Source organism: Balaenoptera borealis (genome assembly GCF_965194805.1).
Source record: "Balaenoptera borealis genome assembly, chromosome: 18".
In the NCBI taxonomy this organism is placed as follows: Eukaryota; Metazoa; Chordata; class Mammalia; order Artiodactyla; family Balaenopteridae; genus Balaenoptera; species Balaenoptera borealis.
The window spans coordinates 63457190-63478797 of NC_138877.1; the positions used below are offsets into that span (position 1 = coordinate 63457190).

Genomic DNA, 21608 nt, shown 5'->3' on the forward strand with positions numbered 1-21608 from the left:
TGGAGAAATTGGAACAGGAAGGGTGAGAGGTAATTCTTTATACAGCCAAGTAGCTGTCGTGTCTTATTTCAGAAAGTCAATATTTCAGGTGTTACAGACCCTGTGGTCTCTGTCTAACTATTCTTCTGTTCTAACCCTAAAGCAGCCATAGACAAGGCATGAATGAGTAGGTGGGACTGTTTTCCAATAAAACTTTATTTATGGACAATTAAATCGGAATTTCATAAAACTTCACATAGCACAAAATATCATTCTTTTGATTTTTTAGAACCATTTTGCTCACAGGTCCTACAAAAACAGATGGTAGGCTGGATTTGGCCCAGAGGCTATGGTTTGCATACCCCTGTTCTAGGGCCAAAACTAAAATAAATAAATGAACCTACTCACAACAAATTGTCCAGTTGTCCTAAGTCTTTCTGGCCATTCAAAGTCATCAGGTTGTTTTGGCAGTTAGCAGTGGCCTCAAATTAGGGGGAGAGAGGAGCTGTTGAAGAGTTTAATTCCTCCACAACCTTCTTACCTAGTGATGTGTTAGGAAAGAAGCAAGGCTCAGTCTTAATGGACCACAGGTTTCATGGGTGCTGGTCCTGTGTGTTTGGGGACATCGTCGTGGTCTTTTCCTAGGAACTCTAACAAGAACTTTGCACAAAAGAGTTACTCTTCCTATAGCATGATTCTTCAACATTCTGGTGATCTCCCCATCTGTTCACTTTCTCTCTCCATTTTTTTATCTCTGTCTCTCTATGTCTTTCATTATCTCTCTGCCAGGGACCCGTACAGAGGAGGAGACATGAGTTGACTTCTTAAGGACACTTTAGTTCAATTAAAAAAATCTAACACTGCTTTGAATTAATAAGGCAGCCTCTTACATATATTTCCATGACTATATATACACACACACAATAAATAAATTTGGTTTAAATTTGTCCCACTAAGAAGTATCCTTCTCTTTTTATTTATCACTTGACATAAAATACTGATTTTCTTGGAGTGATTAGAGATTATAAGACCTCCAATCCAATCTAATTTCATGAATGTAATTCCACAGGGTTTCTTCCACAAATATCCTAAATACAACTATTTCCCTCAGGTCATAAAATGTTTGTTTTCTTTTGGTCAGCTTTTCACCAGAAGTCCCATGCATTTTGTTGTAAACTCAGTTGTAATGATTCAGAAGTAGAATGCAGTCCTGATGTACTAAATCTTGAGAAATGGACATTTCATTTGTGCATAATATAGTAGGAAATGGAGTAGGGGGAAATAGGAAACAGAGTAGGGGGATTTAAGAAAATGGTTTATAACAGGTCAGAGAAAGGAACATTCTGTAAAGTTGTTAATATTAAATATCCATTTAATCTGGAAAAAGAGTGTTGTTCTTATCAGTTAGCCTTGGTATTTTATAAAAAGAAAATTAGTGATTTGTGGACCATTTGCTTTTGATAAAGCCATACTTATTCCTTCCCAGTGTTTTCAACTCTAGAACTACTTTTCTCAATGGGATGTATCAGAATCACGTGTGGGAAAATTTCAAAATTCACATTGTTCTATCCCATCTCTTTTTGGTATGGTCAATACCTTCAAATAGAAACTCATCAGGAACACACCTGTAGTTGAACAAGTTGAGTTACCACTCGATGCAGCAACTGAGGATACACCATGGAGAGCCACAGGGTTTCTCAGTAAGAGGGACTTAACAGAATCTTCTGTAGGATTTGGATTTGGGTGGGTGATGTTGGGAAGGGTTCCAAGAAGCAGGGCTTCACCCTAGATCGGAGGCTGTCAGAAAGCAGAGGTAATTCTATAAGAAGGTATCTCAATAAATGTGACCAGCAAGGAGGGAGACTAGGGTGAAGATCAATCTGTAAAAGGTAAAGAAGTCCAGAGGCTCATTTTGCCTGAGAGAGAAGGTGTTCAGTACTTTTGGGATGGCACAATCACCTTGTTTCTGTCTGTGCTGGGACAATTTTCTTTTATTAATTAATTAATTTATTATTTATTTTTGGTTGCGTTGGGTCTTCCTGGCTGTGCACAGGCTTTCTCCAGTTGCGGCGAGCGGGGGCTGCTCCTTGCGGTGCGCGGGCTTCCCACTGCGGTGGCCTCTCTTGCTGTGAAGCACAGGCTCTAGGTGCATGGGCTTCAGTAGTTGTGGCACGTGGGCTCAGCAGCTGTGGCTCGCGGGCTCTGGAGCGCAGGCTCAGTAGTTGTGGCGCACGGGTTTAGTTGCTTCGCGGCATGTGGGATCCTCCTGGACCAGGGCTCGAACCCGTGTCCCCTGCATTGGCAGGCGGGTTCCTAATCACTGCGCCACCAGGGAAGTCCTTGAGACAAAATTTTGACGTGGCCTTGCTTTGTCTCATTTCATCCTGGTCTCAGGGTAATCTTGTCTAAGGTGGGTGTTCTGTGAGATTGTTTAGGTGTAATAGTTACAGTGACCTGGCTGTGGGTACCGGGCAGGTTGGCTTCTGAATGTTAAGGGCAGCTTGTTTTTTCTTTCTGAATATCTACCCCCTGCCCTCCTTTCTGTCACCACTATGGTGGCTATTACCTTCTAATGACATATTTCCAAGTTTTTATTACAAAATATTTTAAATGTATAGAAGAGTAATGATAGTAATATAATAAACACTGTGTAAATATCAAGCAACTTATGAAATAAAAGATTATAGATACAAGTATTTGAGCATTTCTCTAAAATCCTAATTCCTCCTGGGAGGAAACTGGTATCTTGAATTTGATGTTTATCATTCTCAAGTACCATGCATTTTCCTTTCCTTTAAAAAAAAAATATACCTAAGATATTTTATGGTCTCCTTCCCTTCCAGGAATTATATAAGATCTAACTTTAATACAGACCCGTGATCCTTTTTTATTCTGGGGTTGTTTTAAGTAGGCACTAAAACATCCAACTGCATGAGACAGACACCCTATACTTCAAACAGGGTCATGGGGACATAATTTTATATAAGTACTGTTAAACATTATAAATGAATTGTAATCATCGCATCAAGTACTCGTTCATTTGGTTTTTCCATGCCCTACAGTGATTTTAATCACAGGGACAATTTGTTGGTTTTATTTAGCAAGATGTTGGGTGGATTTTCCTTCTTCCTTCTGCTGGCTCTGTTAAACATTTTTGACACTGACGGAGCTGAATCAATTGGAAATTCACATTTTATGCAATAACAGACCATTTTAATTTCATGAAGCAAGGGCTTGGCTTCCACTTGCAAATAGCACCGAAGAAAGCAATATTGTCAAAAGAAGTGGCCCAGTATATCGAGAGATAAATCTATTGAATTAAATCCAAGACTTTCATTACCTTTTGCTTTACATTTCCATACAACATAAGCATTAATTAAACCCATCAGTGCCTTCCTCCTTGCAGGAGAACATTTTCTCTCTGACAAGAAATGTTAACCGAGGGAACATGTGGCACAGGAGGCCAGCCATTAAAATCACGCTTGCTTTCACCAGGAGGAAAGCTGATGCATTTTGACGGACAGACGGGCAGAAACAGAACACAGCGAATGATTGCCATCTTTTCTTGACCCTGCTGTCTAACAGACTATGGTGATGGGGCTGAATGTCTCTTGCCTCACTTGAGGTTTCCAAAGATAAGCACATTTATAACTGTATTGCATCTCTTGTCACCCGGCGTTACTTGGTGCATTTCAAATGAAAGCAGGAAAATCGTCGTGGTCTTCTGGGGTCTTTAATGTACCTTCACTTACATGACAGGGGCTGGAACTAAATGTCAGGTGTCTTAGTCCCTTTGGGCTGCTACAACAGAAATACCATAAACCGGGTAGCTTATAAACAGCAAACATTTACTTCTCACAGTTCTGGAGGCTGGGAAGTTTAAGATCATGTCACTGGTAGACTCAGTGTCTGGGGAGGGTCTGCTCCCTGTTTCACAGACCCCATCTTTTGGCTGTGTCCCTAAGTGGCAGAAGGGACAAACTAGCTCTCTGGGGTCTCTTCTGGAAGGGCACCAATCCCATTCATGATCTAATCACCACCCAAAGGCCCCATCTCCTAATACCATCACCTTGGGGGTTAGGATTTGACATATGAATTTCGGGGGGTCATAGACATTCAAACCATGGGGTGGGTTCAACTTCAGTCTGGAGTATTTGGAAGGTTAGATACCCTGAGGCCCAGATAAAAGTTCATGGGGAGGGCTGGGGGGCTGGTGGAACAAGGACCCCAGGATTTGAGGGAAATGTCAGAGAAGCAAACTCCCTGAACCCTTTATCATTCCATGCTGACGTTTACGTACTCCTTGCAGGGGAACACTTAAGGATCTGTCCTCAGGAGTACACGTGCTGCACCACGGAAATGGAAGACAAGCTAAGCCAGCAAAGCAAACTGGAGTTTGAAAACCTGGTGGAGGAGACGAGTCACTTTGTGCGCACCACTTTCGTGTCCAGGCACAAGAAATTTGACGGTAGGTGACAGTTTTTATTTCTCGTTGTTCTGGGTGCGCTTTTCGATGCGAGATTCTTGATATTATATGAAAAACATTTTTTTTAGGTGGAAGCTTTTCTCTCCTTCTTAAACATTTATAACTGTGTCTATTTTTAGAAAAGGCATGAGCGCTCTTGACAATTTTTATGTCTTGGAAAAAACCTGAGTTAACAAAGAGCTGTTTGGCATTTGTGGTTCGCCTGTGAGATTTATTCTGAATGATTTGGCTTACGTTTTCATTATTAGAGTGATTCTAAGTCAGGTTTTGTCACACCATAGCTTGTCTTCAGTTTCCATCTAGGGATTTGCTTTGAAGTCATTAAATGTCATTTAAAATTATTTGAAATAGAACATCACTTTTAAGAGGATAGGCTTGTTTTAAAGTGCCCAGTGACAGACTCCTTTATTTTAGAGTTTTCCATTCCTATAGTATAACTACATTTTATATTGTAGTTGCAATGCATCCAGCAGAAGGTTTAGACCCTTCATTTATTTCTTGATAATAAGCAGTTGACTTCATTTCTGTATTCTGTTTGTTAAATAAACATTTTGTATTAGAAAGCACAAAGAGCGAAAGTAATTATTACTAGGTTTTCAGCATTGAATTTTCCCGTCAGAGACTCAGAAAGATATTCAAAAGCAATCTGACTTTTATCAACTGAATGAATAATAAAAACGATAAAGATAATATTCTTAGGTGGTGAAAGTTGTCAATGCTCTGTGAAATGAATGCACCTTACTATGGCTCATTGTAAACCAGACTTGCAAATTGTAGGGACCCTTTGCGCCTTTGGTCTTAGGAAGTTGCCCAAGGGCAACAGAACCTCCATTCATTTCCTCCAGCCTTTCCAATCAATGCACAACAAAGCCAGTTCAGAAAAACCTTGCCAAAGTTCGTCTTTTTTTCCTACTCTCTGTAGTAGGCAAAATGTTCTGTTTCATTGCTGCTTTAAACTGGCCACACCAATTTCTTTAAATCAGTCCTTCAGGTTCTAAAAGGCAGGTCCACCTGGTGGTGTTTCAGTACTCAAGATAACGTGAATTTTCCGTGGAAGTAAAGGGACTTATATTTTTGCAAGTATGTTTCAGCATCTTCACTTTCTTCCTCTGCCTCTCGCTCTGTGTTCAACTGTATATGTGGATGTATATGAAAATAACTTTATTTAGAAGTGATGCTGCAAATGTTGTTCCCTTGAATGCAACTAGGAGTACTTGGGAGTTGGCCTTGATTGACAGATTACAAATCCAGTGACATTCAGGAGCCCCTGAAGGGGCTCTGTGTTTGAGGAGCTATAATGTATCGGTTCAAACTGAGGCAAATTGAAAGGTCTTATCCTTTGTTACAAAAAGCAGGTGAGGGTGATCTGCTGCTTCTGACTTCTACCTACGTCTTTAGAAAACAACTCTTAGGGCTTTTATAAAGCTGTGCTCCAAAATTAAGTAGGAATAATTCCAGAGCAGTATTCACAGTACATAATATATATTCCTTTAAATAAAAATATTAGACTTAAGGTAGATTTATGGGGAGTTGATTTTGTATTTTTTAATGAGTAAAGCTATTCAACAAGACTGAGCCAGGTACTTCCTGTATTCTCTTATCAATGACTTTCAATATTTTTGAATTTATAATTGGTAACCCCAGATCTCATTACTCTTACCAAAGAAACCACTCTCTCTTTGTGTGTGTGTGTGTGTGTGTCTCTCTCTCTCTCTCTCTGTCTTTCTCTCTCTGTACAGGTACGTTTTAAATTATTCTAATGTACTTACGGGTATTATGTCAATTGGTTTGACAGGACATTGATTTTGCTAAGATTCAATCTGACGTAGAGGGTGATGAATTCTTTAACAACAGTGCATTTCATTGTAGTTGCATTAGGCTGGGATGGGAGAGAAGTTAAGATTTTTTTCAAGGAAGCTTTCAGCTAGACTTTTTAAAAAAAATCTAAATGTGATCCTGGTGAGCTCAGCTTCTGAAGAGCTATCTTTAAAAAATTATAAAAATATATAAATTAAAAAGTAACCATTATAATTTCTGATCTTTCATTAGGCAATTTTATGAAGGTCAGCCATGCAATTGTATGATTTATCTTCTTATCCCACAAAGGTGATCCTGCAAAGTCACCTTTCAGGAACGCTGGTGCATTCATGTGGGCAGTTTTCCATTTGTTCCCTTACCTTTCTTTAACCACTTCCTCGTGGCATTTATTGATGACTATCAGTTGGCGTGCAGAGGAGCCCTGTCTGGGATCAGCTGTGGAATGTTACCCTCTTGAGTTTTATTTTCCCAGATGAGACCAATGGTGCTTTGAGAGACTTTCGGTTTATTTTTAGTAGCTTCCTATTCTGTGGGTCATTTTGCATTATTGCTGGGTTCTCTTGATCCAGTGTGTTCATTTTGCATTTCTGCCTCTGGTCCCACTTTCTTAGAGATCTTGATTTCTTATCTGGATTTTACAGGTCTTTGTTGGCTATGTGTTCTTTATTATATGAAAGACGACTGTATCATATGAGAAGGTGACCACTTTCCTTCCTATTTTCAATAAGTACAGCAACTATTTAAACTGCACCTAATATATGTGATTCAGTCCATACTCTATTCAGAGAGGCTAGATTCAATCACTGTTAATCATTAGTCTACAGTCCTGGCATTCCTTATTATACTAGAAATGTTTTGATTCCATTTAGCTTGTCATTTTGTGGCAGAGGTGACTTTTAAAATTTGAAATTCAAAAACATGTAACAGAGCATAACATTATATTTATTGTCATATTCTTTCCCATTTTCTATTAATATCTTTGGTAATATTTAGAAGATACTGTATAAATTTATAAATATTCATTGCATGGTCAGAAGCTAAACCTGAATGAATATGCATTTTCGCCAGCTTTCTTAAATGGCCCAGCTTTGCTCTATACCTCCATTAGCCGAAATGTGCGGCTAAGAGGCAATAAATAGAAAAAAAGGGTAGCTGAGAGGCAGTGAATTGAAAAACTATATAATATCAATTGCAGAAATTTCCACTCTTTGGCAGAGAATTTCCTTATAACTGAGTAGCTTTTTTTCTTTTTCAACATAGAGTTGAAATATGATGAATATATATAAAATAAAAGTTTATGTTCTTGGCACTGGTACTTTTCCAAGTGTCTTACAAGGTTTTTATTTGTTTGTTTGTTCTCCCTTTTCTGGCCAAATCTCCACCTCTGGCTGCCGTTACACATCCCTGCAAGCCCCTCACCTGTTGGCCAGGGCCTGGCCACCGCAAATGTTCCCTCAGAAGACACAGGGATGCTCTCAATTTGCTCTGTAGCCAAGCCCAGGTTTTCTAACACACCCAGTGGTTAAAATTGTGGATGAAGACCCAGCCAGGTACACCTGGAAGAATGATCACAACTCTATTGCCTTACTTCTTGCCTTTCTCACCTCTGCCAAGTACCCCAGACAGCCAGAAGTACATAAACAAATAAACAAATCATATAAAAATACAGAAAAAGTGGCGTCTTTGTGTATCCACTCATTTTCCTAGCATTTTTGTGTTTAGTAACTGTCCGACCTGTCCTATGGGTATTTGTATCTAAATCCTAATGGCTGTCATGCTTCTAAGGGGCTAATTTGTTAGGATCCTAGGAAAATGGAGAAGAATCCAATACTCTGATAATATTAATGGTAATAATAGGCAACATCTGGCCATGTTCCTTGCCCATTACAGATGTTAACCTATTTACCAGAAGTGAATTGCAGGGCAAAGCCACACAGACACTCAATGGCACAGTCAGCATCTCGTCCCAGGCTGAGCACTCCTGGATCCTTGCTCTTAGCCGTAACTACCCCATAATCTCTCTCGTGCTTTCCAGCCCCCAAATGTGCTGAGATTTCACCATCAGCCACATCTTTTCCTCTATCTCCCGCTGCCGGTTCTGTCCCAGTAATTGTGGGGAGAAGGTGGAAATGTCTTACAGAGCAAAGTGGAAAGAGATTTTTTTTTTTTTTTAATCCTTAAAAAAAGAAAATTACCCATCTAAACATAGTCCAGCCCTCAAGGAACCTGGAGCCTGGAGAGAGTAAATGACTTGCCAAGTTTCCACCAAGAAAGATGAAACCAAGACTGTAACTTGATGCTCTTGACTTACATCAGATTTATAAATAGTAATGTGATAGCAAGTCGATACTTGGTTGAAATTCTAACTCAGCTTTTATTTGTTTTGAGTGGACACTGGCTAAAAATTATTGATATTCTTTTAACAAGGAAATAATGATATTGGTGGGTAAAGAATCTAACCATATTTTTGGAAAAGAGTCTAGCCATATTTTTGGAATCTAGCCATATTTTTTTAGGTAAAGAATCTAGCCATATTTTTGGAATCTAGCCATATTTTTTTAGGTAAAGAATCTAACCGTATTTTTATTCGATTGAAAATTGTCTCTAAATTAAAGGGACGTGCGTGTTTTGTGCAAAAAAAAGTTATTAAATCAATGAAGGCATATTATTTATTTTTCTCACCTCACGAAGCCCTGGTAGCTTCTCTCTCGATGCAGGCACCAGTACCCTATTCTCCAGAATCCTGTATGGAATATAGATTATTCAGAGACAGGAAAATTTAGTTGAAGGGATATTTTATTTTGGCAGTTTTTTTCTTTGGATTTATTTGAGCCGGTATTTATTCACATCTGAAGCTCGATATGAGGCTTTTTGTTTAGTATGTTCTTGGTCTTATTATTTTACTTTCCTTCCTGGTTTTTATTTATGTATTTTAATGATATACATTTGTCCGGAGATTTTGGCAGCAAGTATATATATTTTTTTTTTAATTAATTAATTAATTTATTATTTATTTTTGGCTGCGTTGGGTCTCCGTTGCTGCGCGCGGCCCTCTCTAGTTGCGGCGAGCGGGGGCTACTCTTCGTTGCGGAGCGCGGGCCTCTCATTGTGGCGGCCTCTCCTGCTGCGGAGCCCGGGCTCTAGGCGCGCAGGCTTCAGCAGTTGTGGCTCGTGGGCTCTAGAGCGCAGGCCCAGCAGCTGTGGCGCATGGGCCCAGTCGCTCCGCGGCATGTGGGATCCTCCGGGACCAGGGCTCGAGCCCGTGTCCTCTGCATTGGCAGGCGGACTCCCAACCACTGTGCCACCAGGGAAGTCCCCGCAAGTATATTTTTAAAAGCAAATTAAAAAAAAAGTTGAACAGTAATTTCAATCCTCCCAAAGAACTTATTCCACGGTAACACCCTCAGAATTCTCATTTTTACTGAATGCGGGAATAATTTATACACGGCGGCATAATATTTTTGTGCTGCAGATCTGCTTGTGTTTCTTTTTAAATATCACTTCTCATCTATATATTGTAGAGATGGCAATAATGTAATAATATCTTTAAAATATGGTCTAATTTTCTCACAGAATACACTTATTTGAGAAGCAAAAATTCCTAAGTTGTTTTCCTTGTGGTAGTAGAATCTTCTGTATTTCCTGTCACATGGGTGATGTGTGTGTGTGTGTGTGTGTGTGAGTGAGATTTCAATTTGGAAACATTTATTCAGAACCTACTGTATAGAAGGCACTTAACTAAGTGTATAGTAGATACAAAGATGACTGATAGTGACTAAAATATGGTCAGTCTGTCACAGAGTATACCTTGTTGGGGAGACATAAGTATAAAACTAACACTAAGGAAGCAGAATCGACTATGGCATAAAGTAGAAGTCCAATGGAAACAGAAAGGAAGGAGTCAAGTATTTTATTGAGAGGCACCAGAGAAGACTTTTGGAAGATGGGACACACAGGACCCTTAAAGAGTGACTTAAGGTTGTGATGGTTAAAGAGGTGACAGGCACCAGAGATTTTGTTTGCATGTCCACAGAGTCCTTGGGAGGTGCAAACATAGTTACCATTGATTTTCCCCCAACAATGTTACTTTATTGACATTTAGCCTACATTTATGATGTAGATAACCTGTAGAAACTGTTTTGGTCCTGTATCCGTCCGCTATTGTTTCGTAACAACTAACCACAACATTTCAGGGCATAAACAAGAAGGGTTTCTTTTTCCTTGAATGCGTCTTTGGGTTGGCTGGAGTTTGGCTGTTCTGGCCTGTGCTCAGCTAGGCCTGCCTCTAAACCGCGGATTTGGTCTGGTCTGTTCTAGACGTCTTTGGGAAGCAGCTCTCTGCCTATGTTCTGCTCATGGTGGAGTTTGGACCTAGCTTAGAATTGGCAGGCGGTCTTCTCAGGTTCCATTGACCAAGGCAAATCTCATGGTCATTCCCCAAATTGACAGGCAGGGTGTATACAACTTCCATGGAGGTGTGGAGATGGGGGAAGGAGTGAATATTCTACATCCTAATCTACCACAGTCCTCGACTGACTGCCTCTTGCTATTCCTTAAACAACATTTTACCTTCCACGTTGACTTGTGGTATATTTTTTTTTGGCAGGGGGGCAGGGGTGGGGAGAGGCAGATTTTCTTGGAATTTAAGAGTAATAAATATTTTCTAAATAAAGCACAATTTGGCAAACACACCCGTTATAGACTACTTCCCATATCCTAGTACATTAATAAGCACACTCAGAACGCACACACCACTTCCATGATATTATTCAAGAATAAATAGATGTGATATTTCCATTTCTTTTGCTACTAGCCCCCTTGTTTATTGTACAGAATAACAACTGTAATTCGTAAGGGTTATCATGTTAATCAGCATAGGAAGTAATTAGCCAAATGCCTCCTTGAAGTTTGCTGGGCCACCACCTCAATGACATGTATTTCATCTGGAAGACACTCCTCTGGAAGTCAGGATGTGCTGAATTGGGTTTTAGAAATTAGAGAAATGGTCTCACTGGCATTGGAAAGTAATCTGCCAATTCTCCCAAAGGGCAGACCTTCCAAAAACAAGAATCAGCTAAACAGGAATTGAACGTTGCCAGAACTAGTAAACAGATTTATAAATCACAAATGCCTTCCATGTGCTCGATGTGGGAGTAGATGATCCATGGCAGGGGATTCTTTAAATGCAGTGCATGAAGAACCCAGATCTTTGTACAAGTGAAATTTGTCTCTCTCTCTCTCTCTCTCTCTCTCACTTTCTTTCTTCTCTTTGGACAGATCTTTCAAAACTAAGAGAACACCGCTGATCAGCAGCTTTGTGTCCTCTGTGATGGACTACCAATCATTTTGTAATTGTTATACCTGTACCACACACCTTCGAGTAACTGAAAACGTTAAGCTCTCAGTGTAGTTGTAATATTATCATCTTATTATCACCAATTCCCTTGTATGGTGGGTTGGCTGAGCAGCTGTTTCACAGACAAGCCGATTTCTTTCAAGTATTGCTCTATCAGAGGCTGAAACCAGCCTACCAGAAGGGTTCTTGGTCCTGAATGTTAATGAGCAGACAAGTGTCTGTTCCCTGACAGTGGTTCACTAATCCTTTGAGTAAGTATGGCTAAATTACAGGAGAAATTTTATTTCAGTTGAATTGATCTGCTACTGGATAGAGAAAACGGGTTTTCTTATTTTAATGAAAATCAAGAAAAATATTTAATGGTATGTAAATTAGAGCTCAGTGGAAACATTTTTGTCTTCAGACCTGAGAACACAGTAGCTCATTGTGGACTGGTTCAGCTGCATGGTGTGTATAAAGATGATGGAGACCTCATTATCTCCTGTGAGATGTGATGTGCAGTGGGAAGCAGTATAAGCCCTCACTCTCTAACTGGAGTTTTGTATCATTTCTCAAGTGATATGGAATTGGAATAAAAACGGGCTTTCTTCCTTCACCGAGACGATGTAACATCTCCCTTTTCCAAACAAATAACTGGGTAAAGGAATAAGAAAAGTGTTTGTATGCTTTTCTAAGATTCAAAAGAAAATTATGCAGATGAATCTTTATCTGAAATGACATACCTTGTCCTGATGGAGTCCCTGAAGTGGGCAGATAGAAAGAACAAGATGGGCATAAATGTGATAATGGTTGAAGCTGGTTGATGAGTCCATGGGGTTTTATTATAATGTTCTCACTTTTGGGTGATTTCTAAATGTATGTAATTAAAATTTTTTTAAAAAAGAGAGAACTGACTTGAGCACGTACAGGATGAAGATTTCCAGACTGTGAATTCATTCTAGATATAGAACAATGTCAACAGGTATTGCTACTCTGTCTTGCGAATTCAACAGTAGTAAATCACGCAGGACACACCATTTTCAAATTGCAAAGATGAACACAACTTATAGAGATTTTTAACGCAGGTCAAGGCCACTTAGCTTCTGCTTCCACCCAACATTTTATTATTATGTTGCTAGAAATGGCATCTCTAGTTTATCCACAGGAACAGGCCTATTAAAATGAGGCTTAATCCTTAGATCTTCCTGTTAAGTGTGATTCAAAATGTCAAACTCTTGGTTAGAAAATGTATGGACAGCAAGACAAGCAGATTATTCAAACACAAACTTTGGCAAGATTCAGAGGAAAATGTAAAGCATATATTATAAATGCATTATAAATAACATTTCTATATCACTAGGTAGTCCTCCAGTGATTCTCGGTTGAAGGACAACCAGCATGAGCTCTGGGAGTTTGGCATTTTAGCAAACCCAAAGGAAGAGACAGCTTGTCTAAACAATTAATTCCATATGATTCCATGTATTTCATTGGACAGGAGGAGAATCCTGATCCCAAATTTGGAGATAGAGTTGGTAACCAGCTACTAAGCCTGCATGATTCACGACACTCAGAGAAATTGTAAAACAAATTAAAAAATTACTTATTACACTTTCAGAATTTTCCATTTATTATTCTTTCAAAAGAGTTTTTTTATATTCATTAAATGGACAAATATTATTCTTCAGATGATTATATATAGTAGTACATGATCTTCACACTGTTTCCTCCCTACCTAGTGGTTTAATTGAGTCCAGACAACTTGAAAATGAAAAGCAAACTCTGAAGGAAGATAGCAGGAAATCGGACCTCCAAGGCTTTTCTATGCTGGAAGAAACTGTACTTCTCCACCTATTTTTTATTTCTGAAAATTTCTTTGCATATTTTCTCCTTTTGAAAGACAATGTGTGGTCATTACAGGTTTTGGTCCTCTTGCCCTCCTGTCTCCTTCTCCTCAGTGCTTGTGTAGTTGACACCTTATCATTTTCACTTATTTAGGAGTGTTCTTTTAATAGTATTCTTTTTAAAAAAGTATGATCTATTGCGTAGTCCCTCTTGAAGTCTAAGCTCATTAAGTATAGAGATTAAGTTTCCTATTTCTATTTTATCTTCCTATACTTGACTTAATATGGCACATATTTAATAATGCTGCAGTGTTGTCTGACTATGGCACCGACCTGCACAGACCCAAGGGCACAGACCAGTCAGATGAATTACTTAAGTTCCTATAATAAATATGATAGAAGAAAATAGGAAGCCTTGAATTCTAGTTATCTACTAACTCTTAGGGTCCATAAACCTGGAAGTCATATTTGATTTGAGCAGCATTTATTCCAGTGGATTTAATGGAACTAATTTTAAATTCCCAGAATGAAGGTAGTCTTTATTTGGAGTGGAAGTAGAGGCCCTTACCTCAAAAAGTGGGATGAGTGTGCACACACACACACACACACACACACACACACACAGGTATATACACATGAGTAAGGAGGGGTTATAAGGTACACATTAGTCACTCGAAGGACCAGTTAACCCACAGATTTGTGTGTTCAAACACTGGAGATTTTGATTCTGTGGTCCCTTAGGGACTCAGAAATCTTCATTTTGCTTAAGCATCTCACATCTCTGGGTCGGCACACTTTGAGTATCACTGGCTAAGTGGAGTTGAGAGATCGGTGATCAGGATGTAGATCTGAGTCAGAGAAGGATGACAGCGGCTTTTAAATCTTTGCTTTATCATGTCAAAGTCAGTTTAAGTCTGCCAATAAAATGTCCCCACTATGTAAGGTAGGATTCAAGCATCTTTTGACCAAATAGTGGATTTTACACATTAAGCAAGTTTCTCTTTTTTCCCTCTGATTTTGACAGTGGATTACACTCCAGATCCACAACTCATTTAATCTTTTGCCAATCAAAATTATACTTCAGTTGAATTTTTTTATATCTGTGAACTAAAAAATTATTTTCTTTTTCCTCTTTTATTTTCTAGTTTATAGGATCTAACAGATATTTATTTTTCACCATCTAGAAAATACATTTCAATTTTTTTCTTTTTTTTTTTTTTGGCTTGAATGATGTTTTCTGAAGCCAAGTATGTAACTTATTTTTAATAGCATTTTTTGATTCTAAAGTATTATATGTTTATTATAGAAAACTTGGATTATTTAACTTTAAAGCATTAAAGAAAAAGTTACTTTAAATTTATGCTCACTTGGGGAAAAATAAAACCAGTGATCTCTGAGGAAAATGAGGTAAAAATGTAATAATACTAATATTTGGTTTCTCATGAAAGCTTATTCAAATAACTTCAAAAAAGAACTCTTAATTAAGAGTTGGAACTCTTAATTCTTTTGTTTAATAGTTTATAAATATAAAATGAAAAGCAGAACCCAGTCTCTTTAGGAGGGAGGGGATTTCCTATTTTCTGGGGATAATATTTCCCTATACTTCATAACATTTGGTCAATAAAACTTTGGACCACTTTTACTATAATTGAGTTGGTAGTCTTTATTGAGAGCATAATCAGAATTATGACAACATAGTTCTGAAGATTTGAGTGGTGTAATAAATCATGATTTATATTAAAGACTAGGTCAAGGAAGTACTTAGGATGAATCCTCCTCACAAAGTAATGATTTAAGGAAAATAGAGATTTAAGGAAAATAATATGACAAATTTTAATGTCCTCTTGGAATAGTAGTCTAAGGTCTACTGACTTTGTTTAGCTGATCATTAGGTCAGCCAGGCTTGCTGTCACTCACTCCACAGTGCCCTGATACGTTTTACTACAGGAAGTGGTTTCTATCACCATTGTCAGGCCTGGAGAGTTCCAAGTCCCACAAATAGAGGATTTGCACATGGGCACAACCTCCTGTCAGTTTCAAGGTTTAGCTCTTTTTCTGGTGCATAGAACTCTGGATTGTGTCCTGAGATCAAAGAAGTTTGGGAACCGACTTTAATTAATATTAGTGTTACACATTTTTAAATTGCTAAATACATTCCCCAGAAGTATGTATGCTTTTGTTTTCCAGTGTTTGAGATCATTTTTCCCTTCGATGCTTCTAAATCAGGAGTCTGTTTTTTTCCATGTAGATTCTAGGTGCTTAATGCCAGCCCTCCATTTTTTTCTTCATTCACTCATTCATTCCCCGTGGATGAGGAAGGGTCTACTTTGTTCATGACATCATGGCAAATATTACTTTTTAAAAAAGCCATGTAAACAGCACAGGTCCTGGAGTCAGCAGACTAGATTTCAAATATAAGATTTGCAATTTATTAAAGTAACCTAGGAAGTTTCTTGAAATCTTTGGGTTCCATATTTTCTCTTTTCAAAATGACTGTAATAATCGTAGTTTTGAAAATGTACATGAGGAGCCTAGGGAGAGTCTGGCAAAAAGTGAGTATTTAATACATGATGACTCTCCCCTGCTCTTCACTCTGGTCAGCATCATTGTGCTTACGTTGTTATCCTCAAGGAACTGACAGTCCCACGGAGCCACCTAAACAAGAGCCCAAGTAGCAGTAACCCAGATTGGTGCCATGAGTGAAAATACAGAGAAAGGGGTAGAAGGGAATGAAATTACTCCATGATGGGGAGACCATACACAACTCTGTGAAAAGACAGAATGAAAACTGTCTTGGAAATTAGGAAGGATTTGGACCTCAGTTCGGAAGGATGTGTAAATGTGCGGGAAGGCATGGAGGTGGGGAATCTAAGAATACAGGCTTAATTCTGTTTGTGGAACAAAGGATGCTTGAGTGAAAGAGGAGTTGGACCCATTATTAAGGTCCTTGAGAATGTTTAAAAAGTGGAGAAATCAGTCTATTCTCTGAAAATCAGCGGGTGTTCCTTTTTATTTTCATTTAAATAATTGAGTTGACTGTTGATTTTGTAGTTTTGTTGACAAAAGTTAAAATCCCTGTTGAACAACTAACAAAGTTTACACTGTGGAGTTTGTTCTGTTTAATTAATGGCTGACAGCAGACATGTGGATTAGAGAACAAAATGAATTCAGTTGATTCCTTAGATCCTTCAGTGTGAGCATCTGTATAGTAATATTTGTAAATAAACAGTGAACTTCCAGGCATCTGTGATTGAGTTTGACTCACGTGTGGTGCATGTATGAGAATTCTTTACATTAGGACTGCGAAAATGTTGGTTCTACCTCAAAGCACAAAGTTTCAACACTGATTTGTGGGGAATGGTAGGTTTAAGCATAGACTTTTCTTCTGCTATCCTACTTTCAGGTTCCTCACTACAGTGAATGTGTGTTACTGTTAGAATCGCAGAAAATGTTAAATGGTTCATCTGATTATGAAATGAACATTACCTTTCATAAAACCCTTCTGCATACAACATATCTCAGCCCTTGAAATGAGTTGTCCTGTGGAGATTTTCTCATGAGTGTGTCAGGTCCCAATTTCAAAAGGGAATTTGTATTTAAAATTGTTAAATTTCACATTGTTATATTTCATAAAATGTTAAATTTCTGTTTCAAATATCTAGCATAAAAGTTCCTGCAACAACGTTACATGCAAATATATAGGACAAGAACCCTACTACAAATATTCCAATCAGCAACAGTAGTGGACGTATAACTAATGATAATTGCCCACTTCATGTAATGAGGTGAATTTTCTCAGTAACAATTTAGTATACAACCGATTTACTATCTAGATCATTGGGGATGGTGAATACAAATATCTCTGCGCACTCAAATCCTTCCTATCACAGAAAATCCCAGAGCCTCTGGAGCTCTGTTAAGAAGTCTGCATTATGTAAAGATATGCATATTTATTTCTTGTACATTTATATAACGTTTATTAAATTGCTGCTGGTTTTTCAGAGTTGCTTTTTAACAACCTTAAATCCTCATTTAAAATGTGTAATTCTTAAATGCAGCTAAAATCTCCACTGGTTCAAGTTATTAGAAATGGACTGATCCACAATAGCATGGTGTGCTGTTGGCTTGCTGCCAGTGGTGAATGAATGATGCATCACTGGATGACTAATTGTAACTCTTATCCCCAGGTTCACTCACTGTGGTTAATATTGAACCAGGTCTGTTTGTGCAGAGTTCTTTAAGAGGCCAAGACATTAAGATTCCTTAGTGTAAATATCAACCGGGCATCACCTGCACACCTAAATGGATTTCTTGCCAGTGAATAATGCTGTTCCTTCACTACACAGTCTACACAGAAAATGCCAGAACTTGATTTAGGGAGTGCAGCCATCTTCTGACTAAGGTTCTTCATTAAGGGCCCTTTGTTGGATGAATCCAGTTCTGCTCTGTTCCATTCCTCATTTGAATGAAGTATGTTCTAAGGGTCGTCAGTTTTAGGCAAAGTTGAAGAATAGATTTTTTTAAAAAAAAATCAACAATATGTTTTCCTTCCTCATAAGAACTTTGCTCAATAGCATAGTACTATGATTTTGTGGGAGCTGAATAAAAGCTACCTTGATAACAAAGCAGAAAGTTCAGCTATTTTTCTTGCTAATGTAATACTCTAAATGTGGCTTTATTCTCTGCTTTCATTGTCCATTATAAAACATCTTTCTTAGTATTTGGACAACAATCAAGAGACATCGTTGTTGTCAAATATCTCAACAATATCTCTTAACATAAGTAATATATTGAAAGAAATAAAGCGTCAGTAACCTTTAGAAAGGCTAATTAACTTGAGCAATGGTGACTAATAACAGTTTTTCTTCACAAAATAATTTTTGACATCTAAACAAACACCAGCACATGGAATAAGCCATAATGCTAGATATTTAGCATTTCAAATTGAAGAAGACCTTTCTTTTTAGTAGGTGATAAGATACTAAATTTAAAGACTATAATTACTTTCTCCCATTGGAATACTAGGGTCTGAGGAATAGAGGATATTTTTTTAAAGTATTAAAAATAAAGAAAAATGTGCTTATGAAAAATACTTTTAAATGAGATCGATCTGCATTTATATCAATAATTGCATATTATACCATATTGAGTAACCCATTGTTGTGTTTTTTTCAACTGCAGTTCTTATGTCCCAAAATTGTTTTCTTTTCCATTTTCCCCAGGAAACAAAAATAAACAGGATCCTGAGTTACACTTTGTATTTTACATTAGCTAATAGAGCTGGTATTGGGAAACAGTGCCAAATGTACAAGAGCTGAAAGGTTTTCTTTTTGAGTATTTGTTTGCAAAACAAGCCCAGGATAATGGAGGATCATTTGTGGAAAGCTGAGCCATGCTGGGTGCTCATTAGATAACTTAGAAAGACTCTCTGGTTTGCGTCCCCCCAGCCCCAGTTGTAGACAGTTGCATGTGTTTCAATTAAAATCTCCATTTACTTCCGGCTGGCAATGTCAGCATCCATTCCACCAATAGAGAATAAAGGTCACAGCCCCTCGCCCGAACAGACATTTAAAAAAATATGCCATTTGCCTTCTTTGTGTAGGTACCTTTGAGCCACCCAGAGCAAGCTTGGAGAGAAGATTCTGAAGGGTCACATTGCATGGGGACTTTCCCCTTATTTACTGATGTTTCTTTGGTAGCTGCTGGCCCAGATACTGTAACCGCTGTTGCTTTGTGCATTGGGATCCAGCAGCAGCTGTTGTTCTTTGCTGGAGCGTGTTTCTGAAATTCCAAATTTAATAGTCTGAAACCTTAGTCATTGAAAGCTACGCTGAAAGTTAATTTGCTGAATCCGAGTTTATTTTCCTACCTAAACCACCGTTTGTGATAGAGCCTTTCCCCTGCGGTGCGGGATAAACTGAGGAAAGGACTTAACTTACTGTCCCTAGCAGGCTGAAGGGAAAGAGAAAGCAGTGGTTACAGAGCAGGACGTAGACTGCGTCTCCTTGTGACTTGACTGTATTCTGACTGTCAGACATTCGAACCCAGGCCCTGCTTTGCTGCTTCTACCTCCATGGCTGTGGGCAGCCTGATGGGACTTCAGTTTCTCCATCTTAGACCATTAGGATAATAAATGCTACCTCGTAGAGTGTTACAGTGAGACAGTAAACATAAAGCACCTATGCTAATGCCTGGCCCATAGTTAGCTTTTACTCTTTGCCACACGAGCTATATAACGTTTATGAGGTTTTTCTGGTAAGTGAAAAGGTTTTACATTCCCTTGCTTCTCTTTTGAGCCACAATTATTTTCTTGCCCAATAAATATGAACATTCTCATACATTCAGAAAATTATAGCTGATATTTATTTATACTTTGCACCAGGCACAAAGTGTTTTACATCCCATTTAGCCATTGCAACAATCCAATGAGGTAGGTGGTATTACTATTATTATTCCTATTTTCTAGCTGAAGAAGTTCTTGCCTAAAGACGTAAGTAATTTGCCTGAGTTCACATAGCTTGTAAGAGACAGAGCTGGGATTGAATCCAGCCCCAACCCTTTAGTAAGTTGTAGCTTCTCCCACAAGGAAAGCAAATCAAATTACCTTGAAATGAAGTATTTGAACTCTGTTTCTGAAGTGAAAGTTTATATGTTAATAATGGGAAGTTAAGGAGACTCTACCATCACGTTGTAGCTTTTTCTACTCCCTGGACTCTAGCTAGTTGGTAGACGGATTCATTTCATTAAAATTATATTTTATTATATTTTCAGTGGTAATTGTTATTTCATGACTAAGTCTATGCTTTGGTATTCTTACTTGGGCATGTTTCGGTATGATTCAGTTAACCGTAAAAAGGCATGGTAGCCTTAAACTTGACATGTCTATGCCAAGATGGATCTAGTTATAGGTGCCACAAGTTAAACATGGCAGGAGGGTAGGGAGAAACAGTATTTAGAAAGTATAGTCACCACCAATAGTCTGGCTAAACAGTCTACCTCTCTGCAAAGTTACCAGGATTCTCTACAGACAGGAGAGTGCAGGCACGGGGGATTCAGACACAAGTGATATGTCAAGCCACACAGAGACACAGCTGACCCTTGGGAAAAGCCAGTCCTGGGCACAGAGGATCCCAGTTTAAGAGTGAAACAGAACTTACATCTAAAGCTAGGCATATGAGATGCACTATGAAGATAGAATCTCAGACACAATAAATAAGACACATTTCCCAACCAGAACTGGTACCCCAAATTCCAACCCAGATAGTAGCAAGTATGGCATTTGGGTCTAGAAATTCTTGTGTCCTTCATTGCTAATGTCAAGGATCCTATATCTGCAGATGGGAGACTAGGAACCAAGGAGAGATAGATCCTACCAGCAGAAAAGGTGCATTTTGTTTATTCTTAGGAAATCATCCCAATAGTGTGGAGTTGCAAGTTGCCAGAATTATATTGAATTGTATAAAACATTAAAAACAAGGTTTTTAATGCAAAATTTTGTTATATATTTCATACTTTAGCTCATGAAGAAAATGGTATAGTTTGTGATAACGTCACTATTTTAAACTAAGGACAAAATACAGTAGTTCTCCCTCATCCAAGGAGGACACGTTCCAAGACCCCCAGTGTCTGCTTGAAACTGCGGATAGTACCAAATCCTGTGTATACTGGTTCTTTTTTTTTTTCTGTACATGCGTACCTATGATAAAGTTTATAACTTAGGCACAGTAAGAGAATATCCGAATTGCCAGCATCACTACTCTTGCCCGTTGGAGCCATTATTAAGTGAAATAAGGTTACTTGAATACAAGCACTGCAATATTACGACAGCTAGGTGGCTACTAAGTAACTAATGCGTGTGGTTACCATGGACAAAGGGATGATTCACACCCCAGGCTGGACAGTGAAAGATTTCATCATACTACTCAGAATGACGTGCAAATTAAAACTTATGAATTGTTTATTTCTGGAATTTTCCATTTAATATTTTCAGACCTCAGGTAACTGTAACCAAGAAAAGTGAAACCACGGATAAGTGGGGACTACTGTAAAGTTTCTAAAGAGTCTATAAAACCTAAAAATAGGTACCCTTGATTTTGCTAATATTTTTTCTCTTATTCTTAGTTAACAGTATTGTAAATTTCCAATGAAC

At 38.3% G+C, this 21608-nt stretch overlaps 1 protein-coding gene across 2 annotated transcripts in view; it reads left to right on the top strand.

Moving 5' to 3' along the window:
* GPC6 (glypican 6) overlaps window positions 1-21608 on the top strand; it is a 1053117-nt gene that overhangs the window by 266064 nt on the left and 765445 nt on the right. For both annotated transcript variants that reach the window (XM_082366026.1, XM_082366027.1), the window contains exon 2: window positions 4289-4447. In XM_082366026.1, coding sequence (XP_082222152.1) covers window positions 4289-4447 — 159 coding nt within the window. The remainder of the gene's footprint in view (window positions 1-4288; window positions 4448-21608) is intronic.